This window comes from Narcine bancroftii, chromosome 4 (assembly GCF_036971445.1).
Source record: "Narcine bancroftii isolate sNarBan1 chromosome 4, sNarBan1.hap1, whole genome shotgun sequence".
NCBI lineage: Eukaryota > Metazoa > Chordata > Chondrichthyes > Torpediniformes > Narcinidae > Narcine > Narcine bancroftii.
The window spans coordinates 39,728,583-39,751,716 of NC_091472.1; the positions used below are offsets into that span (position 1 = coordinate 39,728,583).

Consider the following 23,134-nt stretch of genomic DNA (forward strand, 5'->3'; position numbering starts at 1 on the left):
ATTGAGTGATATCTTATCAAAATCCTACAACAATGAACGGAAAGCAGTTGTGTGTATAAAACATCTGAGGGTTCTGTTAGTCCTATTTCTTTGTTAATCTGCATATAAACAAGAAAAATGGAAATATTATCATCTGACCAGAAAATAATTTTGTATGTCTTCTTCATATCAAAGAACCATCAAAAGTACTCCATAGAAATTCTTAGTTCTGATATCTGTAAAGACAAGATTAAAAAGCAGTCAATAATCCAAACTCAGCAATATGATTACAGAGGACATTTTTAAATGGACATTAAATTAATGAATTAATAATCATTAATATTATACTTCGAACCAAATTTGCTGGCAATGTATTTTGTCTTTCTGAGTTAATATATCAGATTGTAATAGCTACATAAATCTTGGTTTTCAGGGAAATTGTGTCTGGTATGGCAAATTTGATTTGTGGAAATTCTGAGGCATGTATCCCTTACCTAAGGGACTGACTCTGTATGATTGTCTATACACAGCAGAACTGGGTCTTCTTTCAATTATCTTGCCACTGGACCCATCCTTGGCTCTGTCAGGTCTTTATGCAGCTATCCCACATTCCAAGAAATCAACGCACAATCTTCACTGTGAAGTTTGGAACCTCATGGACAAACCCAACAAGAACAGCCCTGAACATAACTCAACTTCCATACCCTTTATGTCAGTTGATGTTGCAGCCCTCAGTGAAGCAAAGCGGGCAGGAGGTGGTCAACTGAAAGAAAAGGGAGAAGGGAAGATTGGAAGAGAAGTGCTATCTTCATGAGGTGAGTTTACCATCAAGTACAAGTACACAATCCTTTATCTGGAACCCTTTGTGGGGGGGGGGGGGGTCAGTGTGTTCCGAATTTCACATTTTTCCGGATTTCGGAACAAAAGACAAATGCCCCAGATTTAAGCTCACCCGAATTGTGCTGCCTACCAATCACACTGGTGTCTCTCTCCCTCCCCATCGCCCACCCGAGTCATGCTGCCGTCTCTCTTTCCCCCTCCAGTCACGCTGGCATCTCTCCCCCTCGCCCACCCGAGTCACATTGCCGTCTTTCTCCCCCCTCCCCACCGGCCTAAGCTAGTCACGCTGCTCTCTCTCTCTCTCTCTCTCTCTCTCTCTCTCTCTCTCTCTCTCTCTCTCTCCGCTGTACCAGCATGAGGAAAAAAATGCCATTTTTTTTGGAGCTTTCCAGATTTTAGATGTCCAGTTTAAGGATTGTGTACTTGTATGAGCTAGGTTGTGTCTTGAAGGCATTTCTGTGATTCTCACGAATAACTCAATCACTTCCAACTGCTTCAAAGCTTCCATGGTCTTCAGTGCATATGTTGTAAACTACAAGGAGGACTTTTTTTCTGATCCTAATAAAACTCCTGGTGATATTGTTATCAGGGCGAGAAAGGACACAAACCTCTGTTAATTGAACTTATGGGAAACCTGACAAAATGCTTGGAGTATGTTCTTCTCATAACCAATACCGTGTTTTCTCAGTGAGTCAGACGAATGTCACTTGTTGAATCATTTAATTGCTTGAGTGAGAGAACTCATTATCGAAGTCATGATTTTTGGTTTGAAGGTTATACATGTCATGACTAGTGGACTTTATTGTCAGCCTAACTCCAAACAACATTGCTGCAAGAAAATGAATATCGAAAGTCTCAAGGGCATCATTAGGAATACTTCTTTTTGCAAGCATGTGATAGATAACCAGATGATTCCCGGCCAACAGGAGCTGCAGTATCTGGGCTGCCTTGGTCCATTATGATAAGCACACATGAAGAGACTTCTGCCTTCTCTACCAGGCTGGTTTAATGGCAATGACTAGCGGATCCAGGAGCTAGTAAACTTCAAAATGCATTGGAGCAAAAAACTCTCTCCAGACAACTGAAGGCCGGGTCCAACAGAACACCTGTGACCAAGGGAACTAAGAAAGGTGAAAAGAGATCCAGCAATTCAGTGGTAATCAGGACTTGAATGGATTCATATGTCAGCAACATCTTGGGCACATTGTTTTGAAAGCCAAGAACCGTGTGGGGGGAGGGGGGGTGATCGTGGTGGAAGAAGCACTTTGAAGAATTTTCCACTGACGCTTTCACAGGATAAAGGAGCAGAAGCTGGCCATTCGGCCCATCGAGTCTGCTCCACAACTTCACCCTGAGCTAAACCGTTCTCACGTCTAGTTCCAAATTCCGGCCTTTTCCCCATATTGTTTGATACCCTGACTAATTAGATATATATATCAATCTTCTTCTTAAACTCTCCCAATGATTGGGGTTCCACAGCTGTATGTGGCAACATATTCTTGATCTGAGTGTCCTTGATTCCATCTGCATCCAGCTGTGTCAGATCTGTGGAGCAAAATCCAAGTGTGGTAACTACAGACAAGTCTCCCTGCAGTTAGCCACAGGAAAAAGTCATGGAAAGTCTATGCCTTTCTTGCCTGCTCTCAGTGGCTGCAGAGATGCTCCCAGGATCGCTCCACATGATGCAAAAATTCCAAGAGAAATTCAGGGAGCAATATCAATCTCTGTACAACCTTAACAAAAGCATTAGACCTTATCAATTGAGAGGCATTGTGGAGAATCTTTTCCAATTAGACTGCTCTCAGCAATTCATCTCTATTTTACATCTGCTACTCAATGGGAGATTTGATTCTAACCTGTGGAGAGTGACACAATCCTGGACATTCACCCCAGCACCTTCCTCTGTCTTTTTTTTTTCGCCACAATATTTACCTCATCCCCAGCACACTACCTAGTGGAGTTGAACTAATCTACAGGATGAATAATATATGTTTCACACTTATCCAGAATTAGGAACACTCCATCCTTAATTATTGAACTATAATATTCAGGAAACAAAGGCCTTTGTGTAGATTCATGGTCATCCTCCAAGTCACCAAAATTCATTCAACAGATCCCTCTAATCAGATATCTGTTCTGATATTATGGCACTCATAGAAACTCGGATATCTCTGGATGATGTCAAAAGTGATCTATCTGAACAAGCTTTGCAGCTTTTGGCACTGCTAATATAACTATCCCCCTCCAGTATTACCCTATTGACAACTACCCATTGGGAATACCCTTATTCATTCCTTACTCTCTTCTGCTGGAGAATCAGACACAATGATTTCACTTTGTAAAGGCTTTTCCTCATTAAAATATACCAAGGGTGGATGAGTCAGGAACAGTACCAAACTCAGCAAGCTAAGTGCATGGTTCTGTTTAACCACTGGAGGTAGATACAAGCAAAGGTTATTTTTATCCCATCTGTGATAGCCTTGAATCTGTTCTTTTGGCAGTTGTTGCATTTTACATATTTGTGATGATATCTCTAGCAACACATTGTTCTAACTCCTGGCTTGAACAAAGAAAAATATCCTGCAGAATAAATTAAGATGCTTGCCGCTGTGCCTGCAGGTAGCCATCATTGGAACTTCCTCTGGAAAAATATGGCCTTGGATTGATTGTTAAGGACATTTTCGCTGTGGTCACTGATCAAGGCCAAAATTGATCATACCACTTCAGCACTTTATAATGATTCTTTGGCATCTCTGGGATAGAGGACATAGCATTCAGTCATGCCCCTTGTTCCCATCATTAGTCAAAGATGGTTTGCTGTGAAATACTGGGGTCACCTTTTAGTCAATGGAGTAATAATGAAATTGAGCTGAAGGATTTTATTCCATTATATTATTACCACCTTGACTTTTAATATATACCTTTAATTTGGCAGAACCACTAGCTTCATCTGCCACTCCATTTAATGACGTTAGGAGAAAGGCGTGAGCTGGGGGGGGCCTTACGAGTGAGACACAAATCCCTTGAATGAATAAAGGCAATCTGAAGTGCCAGTGGTTTTAATAAAATGTAGAAGACTGCTTTTATTTGAATGGTGTCATGTTTTAAACCAATTTATTACTAACAACCTCAACTTTTCTTGAGCTACAGATTGATTTTAAGATTAGTAGTGAAAAGATTAAACACCATGAACAGCTTTGGAGAGCAAATACAAATTTTCTTCTGATTCTCAGAATTAAGACAATTTGTGTGAAGAATGATAACAAAGGTAAGAGCAGGATCCCATTGGGTGTCTGTAATCACAAATCAGGAAGAGCTCTGTAAATTTGGGGGAGGGGGGTTTTTGTGGTGGGGAGGAAGTGACCAGATAAGGAAAGGCAGAGTCAAGGTAAAGAACCCAGTCAAAGTTACGGAGCATTGTTGATTAAATCTGGAAACGATCGTTTATGAGTGGAATTGTAAAGGATAGCATTATGTGACAAAAATAACTCATTTTTAGTCACAATGGCAACATTTTGCATGGTTAATATAACAACATAAAGACAGAAGGAGAAGAGAATGAAAAGAATTGACTCAGTGGAATTTCTTGTTTATTTTTATTGAGTGACAACATTGTTTGACGGGTTTAATGTATCTTAGATTCTGAACTTTAAATGAATGGGAGGGGAGGTAGGGAGGGTGGGAGGGGAGGAGGGAGGGGGGAGAAAATGACACTGTATATATTTGAAAAGGAAAATGTATGTATCTTGATCAATGTGGTTTATAGTGTGAAAAATAAAAAATTAAAAAAAAAACAGAATGAAAATATTGGTTGAGAAGAGGATTCTGAAAGAGACAGGTGGTTAGTTTAGGAAATGAATGCCTGATCACTCTGTAGTGGAGAGAGTGGAGATAAACAAATTCTTTGGAGTCCACTTAGCAAATGACCATTCGTGGCCATGCAATATCTCGTCATTTGTCAGGAAGACCCAAAAGCGACTGCACTTCCTAAGAAGACTGAGGCAGGCAAGGTGACTGACCACCATCCTGTCAACTTTTTACAGGAGCTTTATCAAGAGCATCCTGACTGGCTACATTACAGTTGCTGTAAAGGATTGGATTGGATCGGAAGTCAATCCACAGGACTGTAAGGGCGGCATGGGGTCTCCCTCCCCCCACCCACCAGCCCCCCCCCCCCCCCCCATCAACGTGATCTACTGGGATCATTTTTTGAAGAGGGCTTGTAAAATCATCGAGGGCTCCTTTTACCCTGCAGGCAGCATTTTCCAGCTACTTCCATAGGGAAAGAGATACAGGAGTGACAGAACCAGCCCCACCAGGCTGAGAAACTGCTTCTTCCCACGGGCACTGAGTATGCTGAACAACTGAAGACTGCTCGTACAAACCTTCCAAGACCTTACTATTTGTTTAACAATATTTATTGATTTATATACAATACCACTCCGATTATCTGAAATTGGATTTTCCAAAATCCTCATTTCTCCAAAATTTTTTCGGAACTGAACTGCCCGGGGATGTCAGGCTCACAGCGCGGGAAAGAGCAGACCTCTGGCTCCCGGCGTGAGCAGCAGCAGACCTTGGGCTCTCTGCGGCAGTGGAGACCTCAAGTTCCCAGGCAGGAGCGGGACCCTCGGGCTCCTAGCATGAGCGGGGCCTCGGTGGGGAAGTGTTGGTGATCAGCGGTGGCAAGCATTTTTCTGGTGAGAACTAAACATTATTTTAATGCTTAAAAAGCTTTCCCTTGTTGTTTGTGGTTGTTTAAACACTGTTACAAGTGATTTGCTGTTATTACTGGGCTGTTTTGACAGATAATCGGAGTTGTACTCTATGTATATAAGGGCTGCATATGTATTGTTTGTCTGTGCATGTTGTTGCACATTTTTGCACCAAGGACCAGAGAAAACAGTTTCCAATGTTATACTTGTACAACTAGATGATAATAAACTTAATCTTGAACCCAGAATGTTAAAGATTATGCCACTGATACCCAGCAGTGGAATAGGGAGATAGGTCATGCTGGCAGCAAATGGAGAGAAAGCTGAGGAAGTGGATATTACATTTGGGAAGATACCCTGCATCATTTTCATTTGAAAAAAACCTTTCAAAGTCATTTGAGATCATGCGAATTGTTTTATAACATGAGAGAAGGACAAATGCCAAACCACTGGAATCAAATTTCATTATTTCGCACGGATCAGTATTCAACATGTTATCGTAATTCAGGTTGTATTCATTTTTTAAAGCAGTGTATTTATGGTCATGTCCTGCAAGTGATAAAACATTTAAAATGAAAATGTTTCAGAAGCCATTTCACATCTTCTGGTAATCAGAAAAGGGATTTGTTTAAATAATATGCTTTAGAATATTTCCTTCACAAGAAAATTATGTGATATGTGCATTTTTGCGAAAGTAATACAGAGCTTTGAGTCAACAGAGAATCAAGCCCTTTAGCCCAACTTTTCTATGCTAATCAAATCATTTACTTAAATAAGTCCTTTCGCCTGCAGTTGGGCTATACTCCTCTAAATCAGGGACCACCTGGCTCCTAAACAACAAGCTGAATCAGAAACTCATTTAAGGAATCTTGCTTTGTGCATTATTTTGGATAATAATGTGAGGGATGACCTTTCTGGGCCAGGTAGCAGCCAGACTGATGGTACCCCGATCAGATCTTGGCCTTAGAAGGGAAGGATGAAAACAGGTAGAGCGATAGTCGTAGGGGACTCAATAATAAGGGGAACAGATGGGAGATTCTGAGACCAAAAAAGAATCTCCAGGATAGTGTGTTGCCTCTAGGGTGCTCGAGTCCAGGATATCTGAGTGGGTACAGAATATTCTAAAGCAGCCAGAGGCCAAGGTACATTTGACTTAGGCAACAGTAGGGTAGAGGTCCTGCCAGGAAAGTTTAGGGAGTTAAGAAAGAAGCTGAAGAGCAGGACCAACCAAGTGGTCAATATCATCCCCTTGGAAGTTAATGAAACAATCCACGGGATTGAAATGTGGTTGATAAATGGGGGGGGGGGGGGGGGTCAATTGAAAATAGTGCCTATGGCAGGGGTGGCCAAACTCTCGCGAAGGTTGGTCTTGGTAACTTCCACGTAGATTTTAGATTCAGCCTCTTAATATTAGAGAGCAAAGAACTGACGAAGTCAGGAAGAAGGAGGCCGCCCACCACCACCACCAACTCAAGGATCCCATGCCTGGAGGTCGATAAGGTACCAACCATTCCATGAAGGAGTCAATGGTCCAAAGAGTTTGGGGACCCCTCTCTGGATTACTCCTGGTGCCACAAGGTAGGGAAGGTCAGAACAGGAAGATAGTGCAGACAAATGAATGGCTGAAGAGATGGTGTTTGGATCATTGGAACCTTTTCTGGGGAAGGGGTGACCTGTACAAGTGGGGTGGGTTGCACCTGAACTGCTGGGGAACCAATATTCTGGCAGGGAGGTTTGCTAATGCTGCTGGGAAGGGGTGTAAACTAGATTCATAGAGGGATGAGAACCAAAGTGAAGAGGCCGAGATTGATGAGTTTTTAATTACCCAGTACATCAAAGGTTATGGGGAGAAGGCTAGGCAATGCAGCTGAGGGGGAAAATGGATCAGCTCATGATTAAATAGTAGGGCAGACTTGATGGGCTGAATGGTCTATTTCTACTCATGTGTCTTATGTTCTTAATACTGAATTTTTTTATTTATTGCACAGTTAGTTTCTTAACATTTCTTTCTTTGTTAACATTCTCTTGTGTATATGTATCTTTTCGTGAGCACAGTTTTTTTGCAGTACTGATAAGTAGAAATTCTGCCCAGCCTGCAGGTGAAAGAATCTCTGGATTGTACCTGATGTCATGTATGTAGTCGTACAATAAATTTCAAATTTGAACTTTCGAACAATTCTTAGCCATGTACCTGTCTAAATGTCTTTTCATGTTTACAATTCCTCCCTCTTCTCTTACTTTCTCTGGCAACTTGTTCCAAATACCTACCATCTTCTGGGTGAAAAAGGTACTCCCTCAGGTCTCTTTTAAACCTTTTCCCTCGCACCTTAAACCTAGCCCCTCTCGTCTTAAACTCCCATACTCCGGGCGGCACTGGTTTCAATGGCTGGAATCAGTTTCTACCGTGTTGTTAAAAAAAATCTACACTCTTGATGATTTTATATATCTCTGTAAGGTCCCCTTTCAGTTTATTACACTCAGGAGAAAAGATCCCAACCGATTCATCTTCCTTATAAATCCAACCTTGCCAGTCCTGGTAACATCCTTGTGAATGTATCCTGCATGTTTTTCAGCTTAATAATACCTTTCCTATGGCTTGGTGACCAGAACTTTGTATAATACTCCAAGTGCTGTCTCACTAAAGTCCTGTACAGTTGTAACATGACATCCTGCTTCTGTACTCAATGCTGTGACTGATGAAGAGAAGCATAGCAAACACCCTCTGCATTAATCTGTTTACATTTTCAAGGAACTATATATTAGCTGCCACCCAAATTAACATCTTCTGGTTTACTGACATTGAGGCAAACAATCCTAAATGGTAATCTACTCAACAACTCTCCAGGATAGAGCTAACACAAGTCATCTCATGCGAACAAAAGGGCACTTTATTAATCTAGGAAGAGTTCATTTTCTGCCTTTCTGATTTGTGGATGGATTCAAGATGATAAATTTACATAGTGAGCTGCATGGGAAAGATTAACAAGATGCTCGACTTTCATGTCTCTCTTGTACATGTATCACTTCTAATTCAAATGGAGCTGTCACCTCCCGCACACCAACCCCCCCCCCCCCCCCACCTCCCCTCACTTGGAGATTCATGTGGGCATGGTTGTTCAAGTCAACTCGTATGTAATGCCAAAGGAGTCAATTGTAAATGGGATCCTGTCATTTCCCAATTATTTCTTTGGGGCTAAATTCAATTTGTTTCAATATTTAAACTTGGAATGCTCAGCGGAAGCAGGCCACATCAACATTTCTCTATCATTGTTCTCCAATCCAAGCAAGCAAACGATTAATAAAATATGTGAATGTCAACCCTTAAATGCATGAAAAGATATATTTAAACATTAAACTACATGAAGAAACATGGTCTATTCTTGATGATCTTACGATATTATTTCAGAGATCCACTATGGCCTTTGATTGGACAATATTCTTTGTGCACACTAAGATTGTGTTGGTTATAAATCCCATCCGTGACAGTGTCCCATTGATCTAATGTCCTTGCTCTGTTTATTTCTAGGGGAGTAATAGGTAAACAAGGATACCAGTGCCAGGGTAAGAAACCGCTCTCAAATTTTTGTGCCTTGATACTTCTGTTATTGCTTTTGCTGACTGTTCAGTGAACATATGAGGTACATGCCAAAACAAAAGATAAATTGACCTGTGTCAATAGATTTCTAGATGATTAAGTTTGAACTTGTGGAAGTTATCACCATTTAATTATGTAGAGCTCGTCGAAAGAACCAAAGGCTTGTTGATCCAAACCAAGGCTTTTATTAGCAAAAGACAGGAGCTCTTCACAGGTGGCCGACCAGTCCGGAATGATCCAACCTGGCTAGGGACACAACCCTTTAAGGCCCAGACAGTAGGCGTGGCTAAGCTCTCAGCCAATCGCTGTAAGCACAGTCTAGATATTGTAACTATATACACTATATACATTGGTGATAGGTCTGTACTATCACAAATTAAGATTAGGAATCCTATTAATATTGGAGAAGATTGCTTGTGTCAAACAACACATGCTAAAATGAATGTGGGTGATGACCAATTTTTGCTTTTTTAAAACAAAATTATTTTTGATCTTTACAGACACGTATAAATGGAAGCACACAATACAATCTCTTCCAACACCCGTATAACATACAGAGTCTTTTTTTATTCCCCACCCCCCCCCCGCCCCTTTCCCTGATACAACTAAGAATAAAGTCATAAATTATACAGATAGGAAAAACTCCAATACCCATGGGGTTAACAAACCCTACAGAAACCTAGGTAATGTCCATTTTTGCCTTTAGACAATACCTAAAGGAGAATTTTGCAATGTCAGCAAAATGTCTTGGAAATTTTTTTTCTTAAATATTTTCAATGAATATACTCTTATTAAACAGCATGATTGAATGTTCCAATACCTAAATCTTCAAGATGTTGCTAATGTAAAAGATGAATAATTCTTCAAAGGATAACCTTCTTCTGGAGAATCAAAACAATTTCAAGTGGGTGAGGAGCAGAACGAACACTCTCCGGTCCTGGTAGGTTAACTGGGAATGGCTGAAAAAAAAATCTGTCATCTCAGAGAAAATGCTTTGCTATTTTGGAATGATAGGTGCAGTACTGAATATTTTTAACAAGGTAAGTGATTAAATGAAATCACTGGGGAAGTTCTTACAAAGGTTGAGTCATTGATCAGATCAGCCATGATTTTATTGAATGGTGGAACAGCCTCAATAGGCCGGATGCCTTACACCTGCTCCTATTTCTTATGTTACATTCTAAGTTGTCTTGAATCTGAGGGAGAATCCACATCTATGTCTACCTTTGCCTTGTCCACTTTTGCCCTGTCAACTTGCCCTGTTAACCCTTGCCCTTTCCACATTTGGCCTGTCCACACAAAACTGTCTACACTTCCCCTGTCTATTATGTTTGAACTAATATAAATCAGTTGTAGATGAAGTTCAAGTTTATGGTCTGTGTATCAAGGTACAATGAGAAAGTTTGTTTTGCATGCAGTCCATACACGGTGCAGCAGTTTAAAAAAAAACAGGCTACATTGCAGAGTTACAGAGAGAGAAATTGTTTGAATAGAGCAAAGGTAGCATTATTTAATTAGTGTGAAGGCAGCTCCATCTTTAGCAACAAGGCTCTGAGCTGTGGTTGGCCTTTATGTGAGGACTAGATATGCACCATCTGCAAAATTGTGCATCTTGGTGCCTCACAGTTCGGCGGGCAGCAACCTCCTTTGAAGAAGACCGCAGAGCCCACCTCACTGACAAAAGACAAAGGAGGAAAAACCCAACACCCAACCCACCAATTTTCCCCTGCAACCGCTGCAACTGTGTCTGCCTGTCCCGCATCGGACTTGTCAGCCACAAACGAGGCTGCAGCTGACGTGGACATTTACCCCTCCATAAATATTTGTCTGCAAAGCCATCTGCAAAATTGTTAAATGTACTGTTCTATATTCTTTGGAAGACCACCAAAATGTGTCTCCTGCCTAACCACATGGCAAAGATGTTAAAAATATGAAATATTTTTGAATATGTCTGATATTATGAATGATCAAAAACATTAGAAACAGTTAAAATATTCAAATTATTAAACATATAAAACATTAGATTAATATAAAACATTAAATTAAAATATTTTAAATACACACAGCACTTTACTGAAACTATTCCAAAATATGTAAATTAATTAAACCTTACCTTATTCTGTGAAGGTGTTTCTGTTCAAGTGAATGGAAATTATGTTCCTGTTTGAGAATTAGAGTCTTGGAGTTTTATAGCTTGGAAATAAGTCCTTTGGCCCAACTTATCCATGCCAACCAAGTTGTCTTCTCAAGGTAGTTCCAATTTTCTGCATTCAATCCATATCCATCAAAATTTTTACTATCCATATATTTGTCTAAATGTTTTATAAAGTCGTACCCACCTCTACTATTTCCTCTGGTTCAGGTTTTTTTGTATTGAATGAGGAGATTGGGAGATTGCTGCAACTTGAGACCCCATTGTTTCATTCCATGCAGTGTCCAATGTTGGAAATTCCCTGAAAAGAGCAGCCCGAAGTTTCAGAATTGCAGGTTTACTCATACAATTGTGGGAATCCAAAACTAGCTGGTAATTACATTTGGCCACAAGCATTTGCTTGCAAAATGTAAGCCATGAATATACAACTTAGCATAACATGCAAGACATTGTCTTTACCAATCATGGAATGGTGCAAAAAGGAGAATTTGGAATCAACTCACCTGCCATAATGATACTGTTTTATTTGAAGAATCAAAGAAGCCTACTTCAAATGTCCCCTTATGGTGGCTAAAACACAGCTCTTGAGATTAATCCTATTTTCCAGCTCTCTATCCTTGTCATTTGCTCCATATTAAGTAAATATCATACAAGTTTTGTTAAATGCAGTGAGATTTTCAGCTTACATTATTCTTTCAGTGTGTTCTGGACCTTCATCACATTTTGGGTGATTGTTTCTTTCTCAACTTCCTGCACATTCTTTTATCAACATCCTTAAATCTTTCCCTGGTCCCCTTTCTCTCTTCAAAGAGATTATTCAAACTTTTCACCAATAAGTTATGGGCCAGTTAATTTTCAATCTACCTTATCTTCTTTGTATTTATTTTCTGTTCTAATGGAATATTTATCGACTTAATAGGGAACAATTTAATCACCATTCAGCCTTCCAGTGTTTAGCTACAATTGTCCAATCCATCAATCAGTGTTTTTTGAAAGGAAGGACTGCTAGCTGTTTGCATGAAATCAACAAATCCAAGGAGACGTGTTAACAAAGATTGTTTTGGCAGAAAAATAATTACAGGTTTTTTGGATTTGTGAATGTGGCAGATGTTGAGAAATTGACCTTAAATTAGGCAGAAGTTGATAAATGTTGACCAGTATTAATAAATCATTAATCTTATTGGCATTTCAATGAATTAAAATAGAAGCTGACCTCTCCCAATCTTGCTGCCATTTAGATAATTGAAGCAGCAAGAACATTGGACATAATTACAGCCCATGGTTCACAGTGTGTACACCGTTGTTCTGTTCTAAAGAACAAAACAACGGAAACAAATATCATTTGGTTCATTTCTCCAGGATCTAGACAATTTGATGTATTTTAAAATATTTTATTAACATTAGCCGAAACTGCCCTTCCAGTGACACTTTGAAATTGAAAAACTGATGGGTCATGATTTATAATCGAGGCCAAGCTGAAAAGAAAGAGAACAATGAAATAAATCAGGAAAGTCTATTCAACTAACATAAATACAATTCATGAAGTGGTAGAATAGGAAAGATCTAGTGATGTATGTTAAATATTATCAAGCTTATGAAATTAATTTCTACAAGTTAGAACTGACAATGAATGGGCCAAATTCTGTTGGCGATGGGGGCCAGAATACATTAGTGCCATTGATTATAACAAGTTAAAACATGCTGATCTTGCACTTTATTATTTTTTATTAATGGAAGGAAAATAAACGGCAAAGTCAACAAATGTCAAAAAAAATCCTGTGCTGACAATTCTAACTGGTGGATCTGATTGTAATTGCTGGTTTATGTGGTTTCAATTGTGATTTTTCTTTTTTTTAACAGATACTCATTGAGGTTTTAAGGCAGTGATAAAGAATTTTTCATTTAAATTACAGTTTGTACTTGTGTGGTGCATAAACGATGTCATGAACTCATCATAACAAAGTGTGCGGGCTTGAAGAAGCAAGAGACGCAGGATGAGGTATATGTTTTACATGATGGAATTGAATATGATGGAATGATGTTCCTGTGGTTGGGGTAGGGGTGGGGCTGAGAAGAAAAAATAATAAAGAATGCTCTTCTGTGACATTGTTGCAGTACACGGCATAATTACAGGCTTGTGTGGCAGCAGTGCAGGTCTCACTAAATAGGTTTGACCTTCATAAAATATTATTATATGTGGTTGCGAGTAATAAAACAGTAATGTGGAGATGTAAACCTATTGAAGCCTTGCAAAAAGTAATAGAATGAACAAATGATATATCACTGTCTACATTTGACCCTTAATTTGGATACGCATGTATTATCTGCCTCTGGTTCAAGGTAGCAAAATTAATTTTAATTCTTTTTAAAAAAAAAATAAATTATTTTTCACACTATGAACCATATTGACCAAAATGCACAAAAACCTTTCCCTCTTGAATATACAGTGTCATTTTCTCCCCTTTAACCCCCTCCCTTCCCTCCCTCCTTCCCACCCCCCTCCCCACCCACTCAACGTTCAACATATATGATACATTAAACTCATTAAACAATGAAAATAGACAAGAAAATTGTGTCATCTAATTTTACACAGTGGCTCAGTCAATTTCATCTTCTTCTCATTCTGTCATTTTAGGGGGTGGAGGTCCGCGGTAGGACTTCTCTGTTGTGTTCCATGTACGGTTCCCAAATTTGTTTGAATACTGTGATGTTATTTCTTAAATTATATGTTATTTTTTCCAATGGAATACATTTATTCATTTCTATGTACCATTGCTGTACTCTCAGGCTATCTTCTGATTTCCAGGTTGACATAATACATTTTTTGCTACAGCTAAGGCTATCATAATAAATATTTTTTGTGTCTAGTGGCAGCCAACCACAACTTGGAATAGAGTTGCCTGAAGCTAGTTTGAAAGCTCAAGCCAAAACACACCATTTCTTTTTTGCTTTCTGTGCAGGTGGGGTCTCAGCGCTTCAGTGTCAACATGCCACACAAGTTTAGCATTCACAGCTTCAAAGTACCTACGTTCTGTGACCACTGTGGCTCTTTGCTCTGGGGTTTGATGAAACAAGGATTACAGTGCAAAGGTAAGAAATTTAGATTTACTTCTCTTCACAAGCTCTCTTGCATTGCAAGGATGTAGAAACTTGATGGCGAGATAAAAAACAGCCGTCAGGGCCCTTTTTGATTTTCATTCACTGATGCTGATCATTTGTCAGTTATTTTCACATTTTAAGGATGATGTATGTGCAGATTATGAAGATTTTAGATAGGTGTAGTGCTTAAAGTATAGGGACATAGATTTAAAGGGAGAAGCAAAAGATTTGGGAGGGTGTGAAGGAAAATATATGTATATAGAGGTGGTTATGATCTGAAACTCTTTTACCTTCACCTATATGGCAGAAATTGTCTTACCGTAACATCTTCAATGAGATTTTTTTTTTTTTGCCTTGTGCTGATGGAAGGAGAAGGAAAGAAAAGAATGGACTCAGTAGAATTTCTGGTGTATTTTTGTTGAATGACAACATTGTCTGACGGGTTTAATGCAACCTAGATTGTATACCTAAAATGGATGAGAGGGGGGGGTGGGGAGGTGGCTTGGGAGGTGAGGGGGGGGGGGGGGAGAAAAAGTCACTGTATATGTGTGAAAAAGAAAAAGTGTACATCATGGCTAATGTGATTTATGGTGTGAAAAATAAAAAATTTAAAAAAAAAATTTGTGACTGTCTTTTGAAGATCCCTCCATCCTCAACTCTGAAAAATAGTAAGTCGCTGAGGCCATTAATTTGGTTGTCTTTGGACAAACTTCCTCAAGTGGATGTTCTCTAAAAGGAGAGGGCAAGGTTTAGGATAATGGGTAAGGAATTTACAGGAGATCAGAAAAATAACTTTTTTAATCCAGAGGGTGGATGGAATCTAGGTCCACTGCTTGGTGGAGCAGACTCTGTCACATCATTTGAGTAGTACCTAGAAGAGCATGAATCACTAAGACACTTCAGTGTATTGACAAAATGCTGGTGAATGGTATTATTATCAGTGGGTTCTTGCTCATTAGCATGAACACCGTGTATTGCATGAGTTTCTGACTTGAAGACTTCTTATTTTGGTTCTAAATCTTCAATTTCTGCTCTATCTCCTAAAATAATGTCTCTAAACCTGTTCCCTTAATGTCACCTTAAACATCAGAGCAGCTAACTTTAACCTTCCTGGTCTCTGCTGCAGTTGACAATGTTCTCTGCCCTTGGAAAATTATAAAAATAAAGGAAAAGAAAAGAGTAAAAACAGAAAATCCTGGGAGTACTAAGCAGATCAGGCAGCAACTGTGAAAAGAGACGTCGAGGTAATATTTCCAGTTGAGATCCTTTATCAGAACTTCAAAATGAAGAAAACTAGTTCTAATTTTCAGAGAGAGTGTGGTGGCAGCACAACGAGAATGTCTTGATGGGTAAGACCAGGGCTGCTGTGGGATTTTCCTTCATTTTTGGAAGGGCCAAATGCATCTCTAATTGTTCTCAATGCGCCAATAACATTGGTCATATTATCTACTGAGTCTGGAATCAAAGTGAAACATGCACTGCCTGTCAAATTCAGTGCAACACTGAATGTCTTGCTAAAATATAGTCTCATGCTATCTCATGCTTCAGGAGGGATGGTCTGTGACTATTCTGAGTGGCTTTCAGAATTTGAAATATTTTAATGGTCTGGTTTTCAAATGCTGATCTGATGTAAGTGATCTGCTAAGAGCATTGCTCCATCCCAGGGGAACATTTCAATTCCCCATTTGTCACCTAAGAAGATTCTCCAATGAAATTATTCTATATTATGGAATTGAGTTATCTCCTTTTCCTGATATTGAGTCTTCCTTTATCTGTGAGATTGGTGTGAACCTTATATTAGTTACTGTGAATTCTAATCGTCTGCAAGCCCTGGCCAATTTATTGGCAGAAACCAGTAGGCTCACTTTCCGCAGGCCCAGATTCTGATACGGGGAAGAGATGCAGGAGGATTAGAGCCAGTAACACCAGGATGAGGAACAACTTTTTCCCACAGGCAATGAGAAAGCTGAACAACCAAAGAAACTGCTCACACTAACCATCCAAGATTTTCATATTCATGAAACTATATATATGATATAGATATGTAGAGATATGTACTTTTGCAATCAGATGACAATAAACTTCATTTGTCTTGATTCTTTCTTCTTTTATCATGATGTCTTTTGTTTCTCCCATCCTTGTAGAACTCTACCCTAGTTTAGCAGTCCTGTGCTGGCAAGTGGACATGTCCTTCACTGCCATTGTTACATATGAAATGTAGAAATGTATCGGGTGCTTGTTTTTACAAGAATTCAACAAATACACCTTTCTCATTATGGTCAGGTTCTTTCAAGGAGTGGACTTTGGTGCAGGCTGCATTGATACACTTTCTGAGTCGTAATATATGGGCCTATGCAAAGTGTCCTTGCATTGTGTAACCTTTGGCCGCCAAGATTGTGATGTGCAGTGTTTGTCCAGGTTCTTCCAGATAGTTGAGAAGCGACTGAGAGAATGGCAAAGCCGTGGTGCTAAAAGTGATAATGCCCGAGTACAGTTATGCGGCCTCGCTACATTCCAGGACCCTTGGCTTCAGTCTAAATATGGATTTCCATTGTTTTGGGTTCTGCTAAATCATAAGTGCCGCATTATTCCCTATGATTCCCTTTTTCAGCTACATAAACCCCACCGGCTGTTCTTTTTCACTTCCTCTTTTGAAATGTAGATTTTATTTTCTGCACTAAACTCCCAGGGATGCCATTCTGTCCCTATTTTCCCTTTCCCCTCTGAGGCTCCAAACCACACCCCCCCCCCTCCCTCCACCCCACTTCTGTACACAATAAGAGCAAAAAGCATAGGTTACAGAACAAAATAACCAAATTTAGGTAAGCTCTCTCGTTTATGTATCCTACACAATGATGTTGTTCATGCAGTCTTTTTCATCTTTCTTCTCCTTTCGTTCCTCAGTTGTTGGGACTCTCCAGCAGTGGTTGAGATGAATCCATTGTCCTATCTATTTTATCTTGATCACAATGGGGATTGACAAGAACACCTGGAATAGCCTAACTTGCCTCAGCTGTTCAACTTTCTTTTAAAATTCTTCACGTACATCCAGTCTCTGGAATTTGCCTGCAGTTTGGTGTCTTCCACTGGGGGTCCTCATGCTTTCTGTACCTGGAAGTAAACAGATCTGACAGCCAAAGTTAATACTTTCAAGTACTTTCCTAGTTCTTCCAACTCTCTAAGCTTACCTCATCGCTACTGGGCTTGATCATTGTTATTGACATCACCCTTCCAGTAACCATCTCATGTGACCACCTCATGGCCACGAGTGCTAATGGTAAGCAATGTACCCAATTCAGCCCTGTTTATCTGCAGACTTTTACCAATTTGGTTTTCAGGCTACAGTTGCACCTTTCTACTATGCCAGCTGATTGTGAATGCACAAGAGAATTTCTGACTCATTCCTATAGCTTTACACAGTGTGCCTGTGAGTTTGTTTGCAAAATGACGTCCATTATCTCAGCATCTGACACATCCCAAACCTTGGGAAACATTCTTTTGCAAGTGCTTTTGCTCCTGTTTTGATGTTTGCATGTGCGGTGGGAAATGTTTCAACTCACCTTGAGAACCTATCATTAATACGAGGCAGTAGCGCATTCGTTCTGTTCTAATTGAGGAAATGGGCCCTCCAGTGGTGGCACAGAGCCTGGTGTGGTCGGAATTTCTTTTGTTATGTTTGTTTCCTGGCAAATTCGACATCTCAAGATTGTATTGTTTACATGGTCAGTCAATTTCAGTGTAAACCAATGGTTCCAAATTTTATTCATCACCTCCTCCCCACCACCCCTTGCAGAGTGGCTCACTCCAGCTACAGCTCGTGATTCATCCTATTATTTTTTTCTCATAAACTCTTGACCTTTTCTCTTATTCTTCATTTATTCTCTTCATCATCTCTTATCTCACATCACATATTGTATCACTTTTCTTGCTAAGCCCCAAAATTTTAATGTATGTCCCCAGCCATTCATTCCTCAACTCAACTCCTGACTTTTTAAATTCTTAATTTTTTGTTAATCCGTTAATCACACAAGACCACACCCGATACTGCCAGACCGGATGGAGTCTCCTTCATAGACTTTTATATAACAAAGATGTTTGCTTACCTTGTCCTAATTTGGGCAGTTATCTAACGGAGGAACCCGTAGTCCATTAGCATCCTTCCACGGTCTCACTGAGATATTGGACTCATGGCTGGCTCCACAGATTTGTGGAGGATTGATATCGGTACCTCATCCAGGTTCTGGGGTGAGATCTCAATCAGTAGTTTACTCTCCTGAGGAATGAAGGACTTAAATTCATCATAAGCCAATTTTTAAAAATTTGATATCCAAGCTTATGGTCCATCATCTCTGCAGAGGACTGAGGGAGCTCCTCAAACATACAAATTCATGGGTTTGTGTACTCTAATGCAGTGGTTTTCAAACTTCCCCCAAACTCACATTCCACCTTAAGCAATCCCTTACTAATCACAGAGCACTTATGGCATAGGGATTGCTCAAGGTAGAATGTGAGTTTAGGGGGGCAGTTTGAACACCACTGCTCTAATGCTATCTGACACTAACCAATCTCAAAACAGTCTCCTCCTAAGCAACAAGCACGATCCATCAGCTTTAAGCTATGCAATATCCATCTATATGTTCCACCACATAATGGACCAATCACAGAGATGTGTCTCCCTCCCCTTGGGTATTGAGTACAATTTTAGCTCTCCTAGCTCTTGTAAGTCGCATGATTTCAGATCTAGTGGAAATTTATGAGCTAGGCTGTTGTTGCAGACAGCACATGTCATAAGGCCTCCACTATCCTTGGGACTCTGCAAACATCTCAGAACAAGACATCTGCCATGTGCATGGATCGTTAAGTTGTATTAATCAGCATCAGTCTAAATGAAACAAATCCTTACTTCCATGGTTCAACATTACGGCTCTTGAATCCAATCCTCCAACCACTGAAGGCCAGAATCCGAATCAGATTTTTGTCATGAAGATGTGTCATGAAATTTGCTGTTTTGCAGGAGCAGGACAAGGAGCAAAATTTACTATAAAATTACAATTATGTAAATCCAAGGTTTTTTAAAAATTGTGCGAAAAAGAGAAGTCCATAAGTTTATTATCTGTTCAACAATCTGATGGCGGAGCGGAAGAAGCTGTTTTTGTAATGTTGAATGTGTTTCTTCAGGCCCCTGTACCTTCTCCTTCATGGTAGCAGGGATAAAAGGGAAAGGCTTGGGTGGTGGAGGTCTTTGATGATAGAAGTTGTTTTCTTGAGGCTCCATCTCTTAAAGATCCCCTTAATGAAGGGAAGACTAATGCCATCAATGGTGCTGGCTGAGTTTACAACCCTCTGTAGCCTTCTCCTGTCTTTTGCATTGGCACCTTTGTATCAGACAGTGATATAACCAGTCAGAATGCTCTCCATGGAACAAAATTTGCAAGAACTTTGGTAACATACCAAATCTCCACAAACACCTCATGAAATATAGTCGCAGGCATACCTTCTTCATATTCGCACCGACATGATGGTCCCAGGATAGCTCTTCTGAGATGATGAGATCCAGGAATCTGAAGTTTCTTACCTTCTCCACTGCTGACCCTTTGATGAGGACTGGTTTGTGTTCCCTTGGTTTCTACTTCCCGAACTCCATAATCTATTCCATTGTTTTACTGAAGTTAAGTGCAAGGATCAACTAGCTGATCTCACTCCTCTTCACTTCCTCGTTGCCATCTGTAATTCTCCCAATAACAGTGCTGTCATTGGAAAATTTAGCTGGCATTTGAATTATGCCTAGCCACACAGTTATGAGTGTTGAGAAAGTAGAGTAGTAGGTAAGCACGCATCCTTGAGGTGGATCTATGTTGATTGTTAATGAGGAGGGTATGGTGTTACCGATCTACACTGACTGCAGTCTTCCGGTGAGGAAGTCGATGATCCAGTTACAGAGTGAGGTACAGAGGCCCAGAATTTGAAACTTATTAACCAGTATGGAGGGGGATGATTGTGTTGAAAGCTGAGCTATTATCGATGAAAAGAAGCCTGAAGTTGGTATTGCTGTTGTCCAGGTGATCCATGGCTGAGTGGAGAGCCAGTGAGATTACATGTGCTGTGGAGTGATTGTTGCGGGAGGCAAATTGCAGTCTTTGCTTAGGTACGAGTTAATTTTGGACATGGCCAACCTCTCAAAGCATTTCACTACAGTTGATGTGAGAGTGACTGGGTGATAGTCATTGAGGCAGCTCACTCTGCTCTTCTTGGGTTCTGGTATGATTGATGCCCTTTTGAAGTAGGAGAGAACCTACAACTAGAGCAATGAGAGATTGAAAATATCTATGAACATGGCAGTAGTGGGACTTTCCCTCTTTCGGAATTACTGTAATTATTGCTGTTTTACATGATTCTGGTAAGTTTTGGGTCTCTTCTACTTGATTTATTACTTATAGGAGGGAAGGGATTAATAGATCCTTAAAAACTTTATAAAACTCTACAGTTTTATAAAATCTTTCTTCACCTGGTCTTTTATTGTTTGATAGTTTCATTAATTTATCTTGTATTTCTTCCGTCTTAAAAGGTTCAGTCAATTTATTTTGTTCTTCTATTTGTAGATGTGGTAGTTCAATGTTAGATAATTGTTCATAGAATCTTTTAAAATTTTCATTAATCTCCAATGGATTATATGTGATCTGGTTATCATCTTTTCTTGTCATTAGAATGGTTCTTTTAGCTTGTTCTGTTTTAAGTTGCCAGGCCAATATTTTGTGTGTTTTCTCTCCAAGTTCATAATATTTTTGATTTGTTTTCATTATATTTTTCTCTACTTTATATGATTGTAATGTTTCATATTTTAATTTTTTTCTCTGCCATTTCTCTCTTTTTCTCTGTATCTTCCCTTTCCGCTAATTCCTTTTCTATGATTGTTATCTCTTTTTCCAACTGTTCTACTTCCCGATTATATTCCTTTTTAATTTTAGTCATATAGCTAATTATTTGTCCTCTAATAAAGGCCTTCATTGCATCCTATAAAATGAATTTATCTTTTACTGATTCCATATTTATCTCAAAGTATATTTTAATTTGTTGTTCAATATATTCTTTGAAATCTTGTCTTTTTAACAGTGTAGGATTTAGTCTCCATCTATATGTCTTTGATGGGGCATCCTCTAATTCAATTGTTAATAACAGGGGAGAGTGATCTGATAATAATCTTGCTTTATATTCCATTTTTTTAAACTCTTCCTTGGATCTATGCTGATAACAAAAACATGTCAATTCTTGAATAGGTCTTATCTCTATTTGAGTAGTGTAAATATTCTCTCTCTTTTTGGTGTTGTTTCGTCCATATATCGATTAGTTTCATATCCTCCATTTCTTTTAGTGTAAATTTAGTTATTTTATTTTTATCAGAGAGGAGAAAAACTGGATTGGACTAAGATAAAATTAGACAAATTGGGAGAAAATATCCTGGAACATGTCCTTTAAAATGGGATGAAAAATTGGTACAATATAACAATTCACCAGTACTACATCACATACTTAAATTATGGAAAAGAATACACCTGGAAGAAAGAAAAGATAAATTATCAAATAACAAAAAATGATATTAACACAAATCTCATTAATCCCCTTTACAATAGACAATTTATTTTTCAAGAATGGGATAGAAAAGGAATCAAGAAAATAGAAGATTGCTTGTTGGGAAATAATTTATTAACATTTGAGCAATTAAAAGATAAATATGGAATAACACAAAGTACAATGTTTACATATTTCCAATTGAAAACTTATCTGGGAAATAGCTTGAGATTACCAGAAAGTAGCAATATGAATATTTAATCACAGACATAATGATAATTAAAAATTTATTACCAACATGTACATCAAATTGCAATATAAAGAAAAAGATGAAATAAAGTATGAACTGAAATAAAGTTGTGAAAAAGATTTAAACGTAGAGATAAAGAATGAAATGATGGGAGAAGTTATGTATAGGAACAATGAGGAACACGATAAATACTAGATTATGTATGATTCAGTATAACTGGCTACACAGATTATATAGTACTCCTTAGAAATTAAAAGAGTGGGACCCAACAGCATCAGATAGATGTTTTTGTTTCAAACAAGAAATTGGATCAACATTACATGCAATTTGGACATGCTCAAAAGTAAAAGCTTTCTGGGAAGATTTAAACCTAATATTAAACAAAAATCACAAAAAATAATATACCAAAAGATCCAAATAAATTTCTGTTAAATAATATAAAAGAAAAAAATTAAGCAAAGCCAAAATAAAAAATTTTATGGTAGCTCTAGCAGTGGCCAAAAAATATATTATGACAACCTGGAAATTAGAAACAAACCTTAAAATACATCAGTGGTACAGAAATGAACAAGTGTGTTCCATTAGAAAAAAATTACATACAATCTGAAAGACAAGTGTACATATTTGAACAAATTTGGGAACCATACATAAAATATGTCGGAGAATGCCGACCACAAACCTCCATCCCGTAAAACAACATAATTATGAGCACAATAAGATTTAAATATGTGAAAGTAGACGATGCAGCTTTTTATTTCTTTGTTTTAAGTGTTTTATCATTTATTCAGTTTTGATGAGGGTGTGGAAGGGGTGAGAGGAAGTGGGGGAAAAGAAAAAATGTCACTATGTATATATTATTGATGATCATTTGTGGATGTTGTTGATATGACTCAGTGCAAAAATTTTTAAAAAATTAAAAAAAAAAGAAAATATCTATG

At 38.8% G+C, this 23,134-nt stretch overlaps 1 protein-coding gene across 4 annotated transcripts in view; it reads left to right on the forward strand.

Annotated features, from left to right (window-relative positions):
* LOC138760479 (protein kinase C epsilon type) overlaps positions 1-23,134 on the forward strand; it is a 680,128-nt gene that overhangs the window by 385,290 nt on the left and 271,704 nt on the right. For all 4 annotated transcript variants that reach the window (XM_069931096.1, XM_069931095.1, XM_069931097.1 and 1 more), the window contains 3 exons: positions 9,061-9,095; positions 13,195-13,280; positions 14,242-14,371. In XM_069931096.1, the coding sequence (XP_069787197.1) occupies positions 9,061-9,095; positions 13,195-13,280; positions 14,242-14,371 (251 nt within the window). The remainder of the gene's footprint in view (positions 1-9,060; positions 9,096-13,194; positions 13,281-14,241; positions 14,372-23,134) is intronic.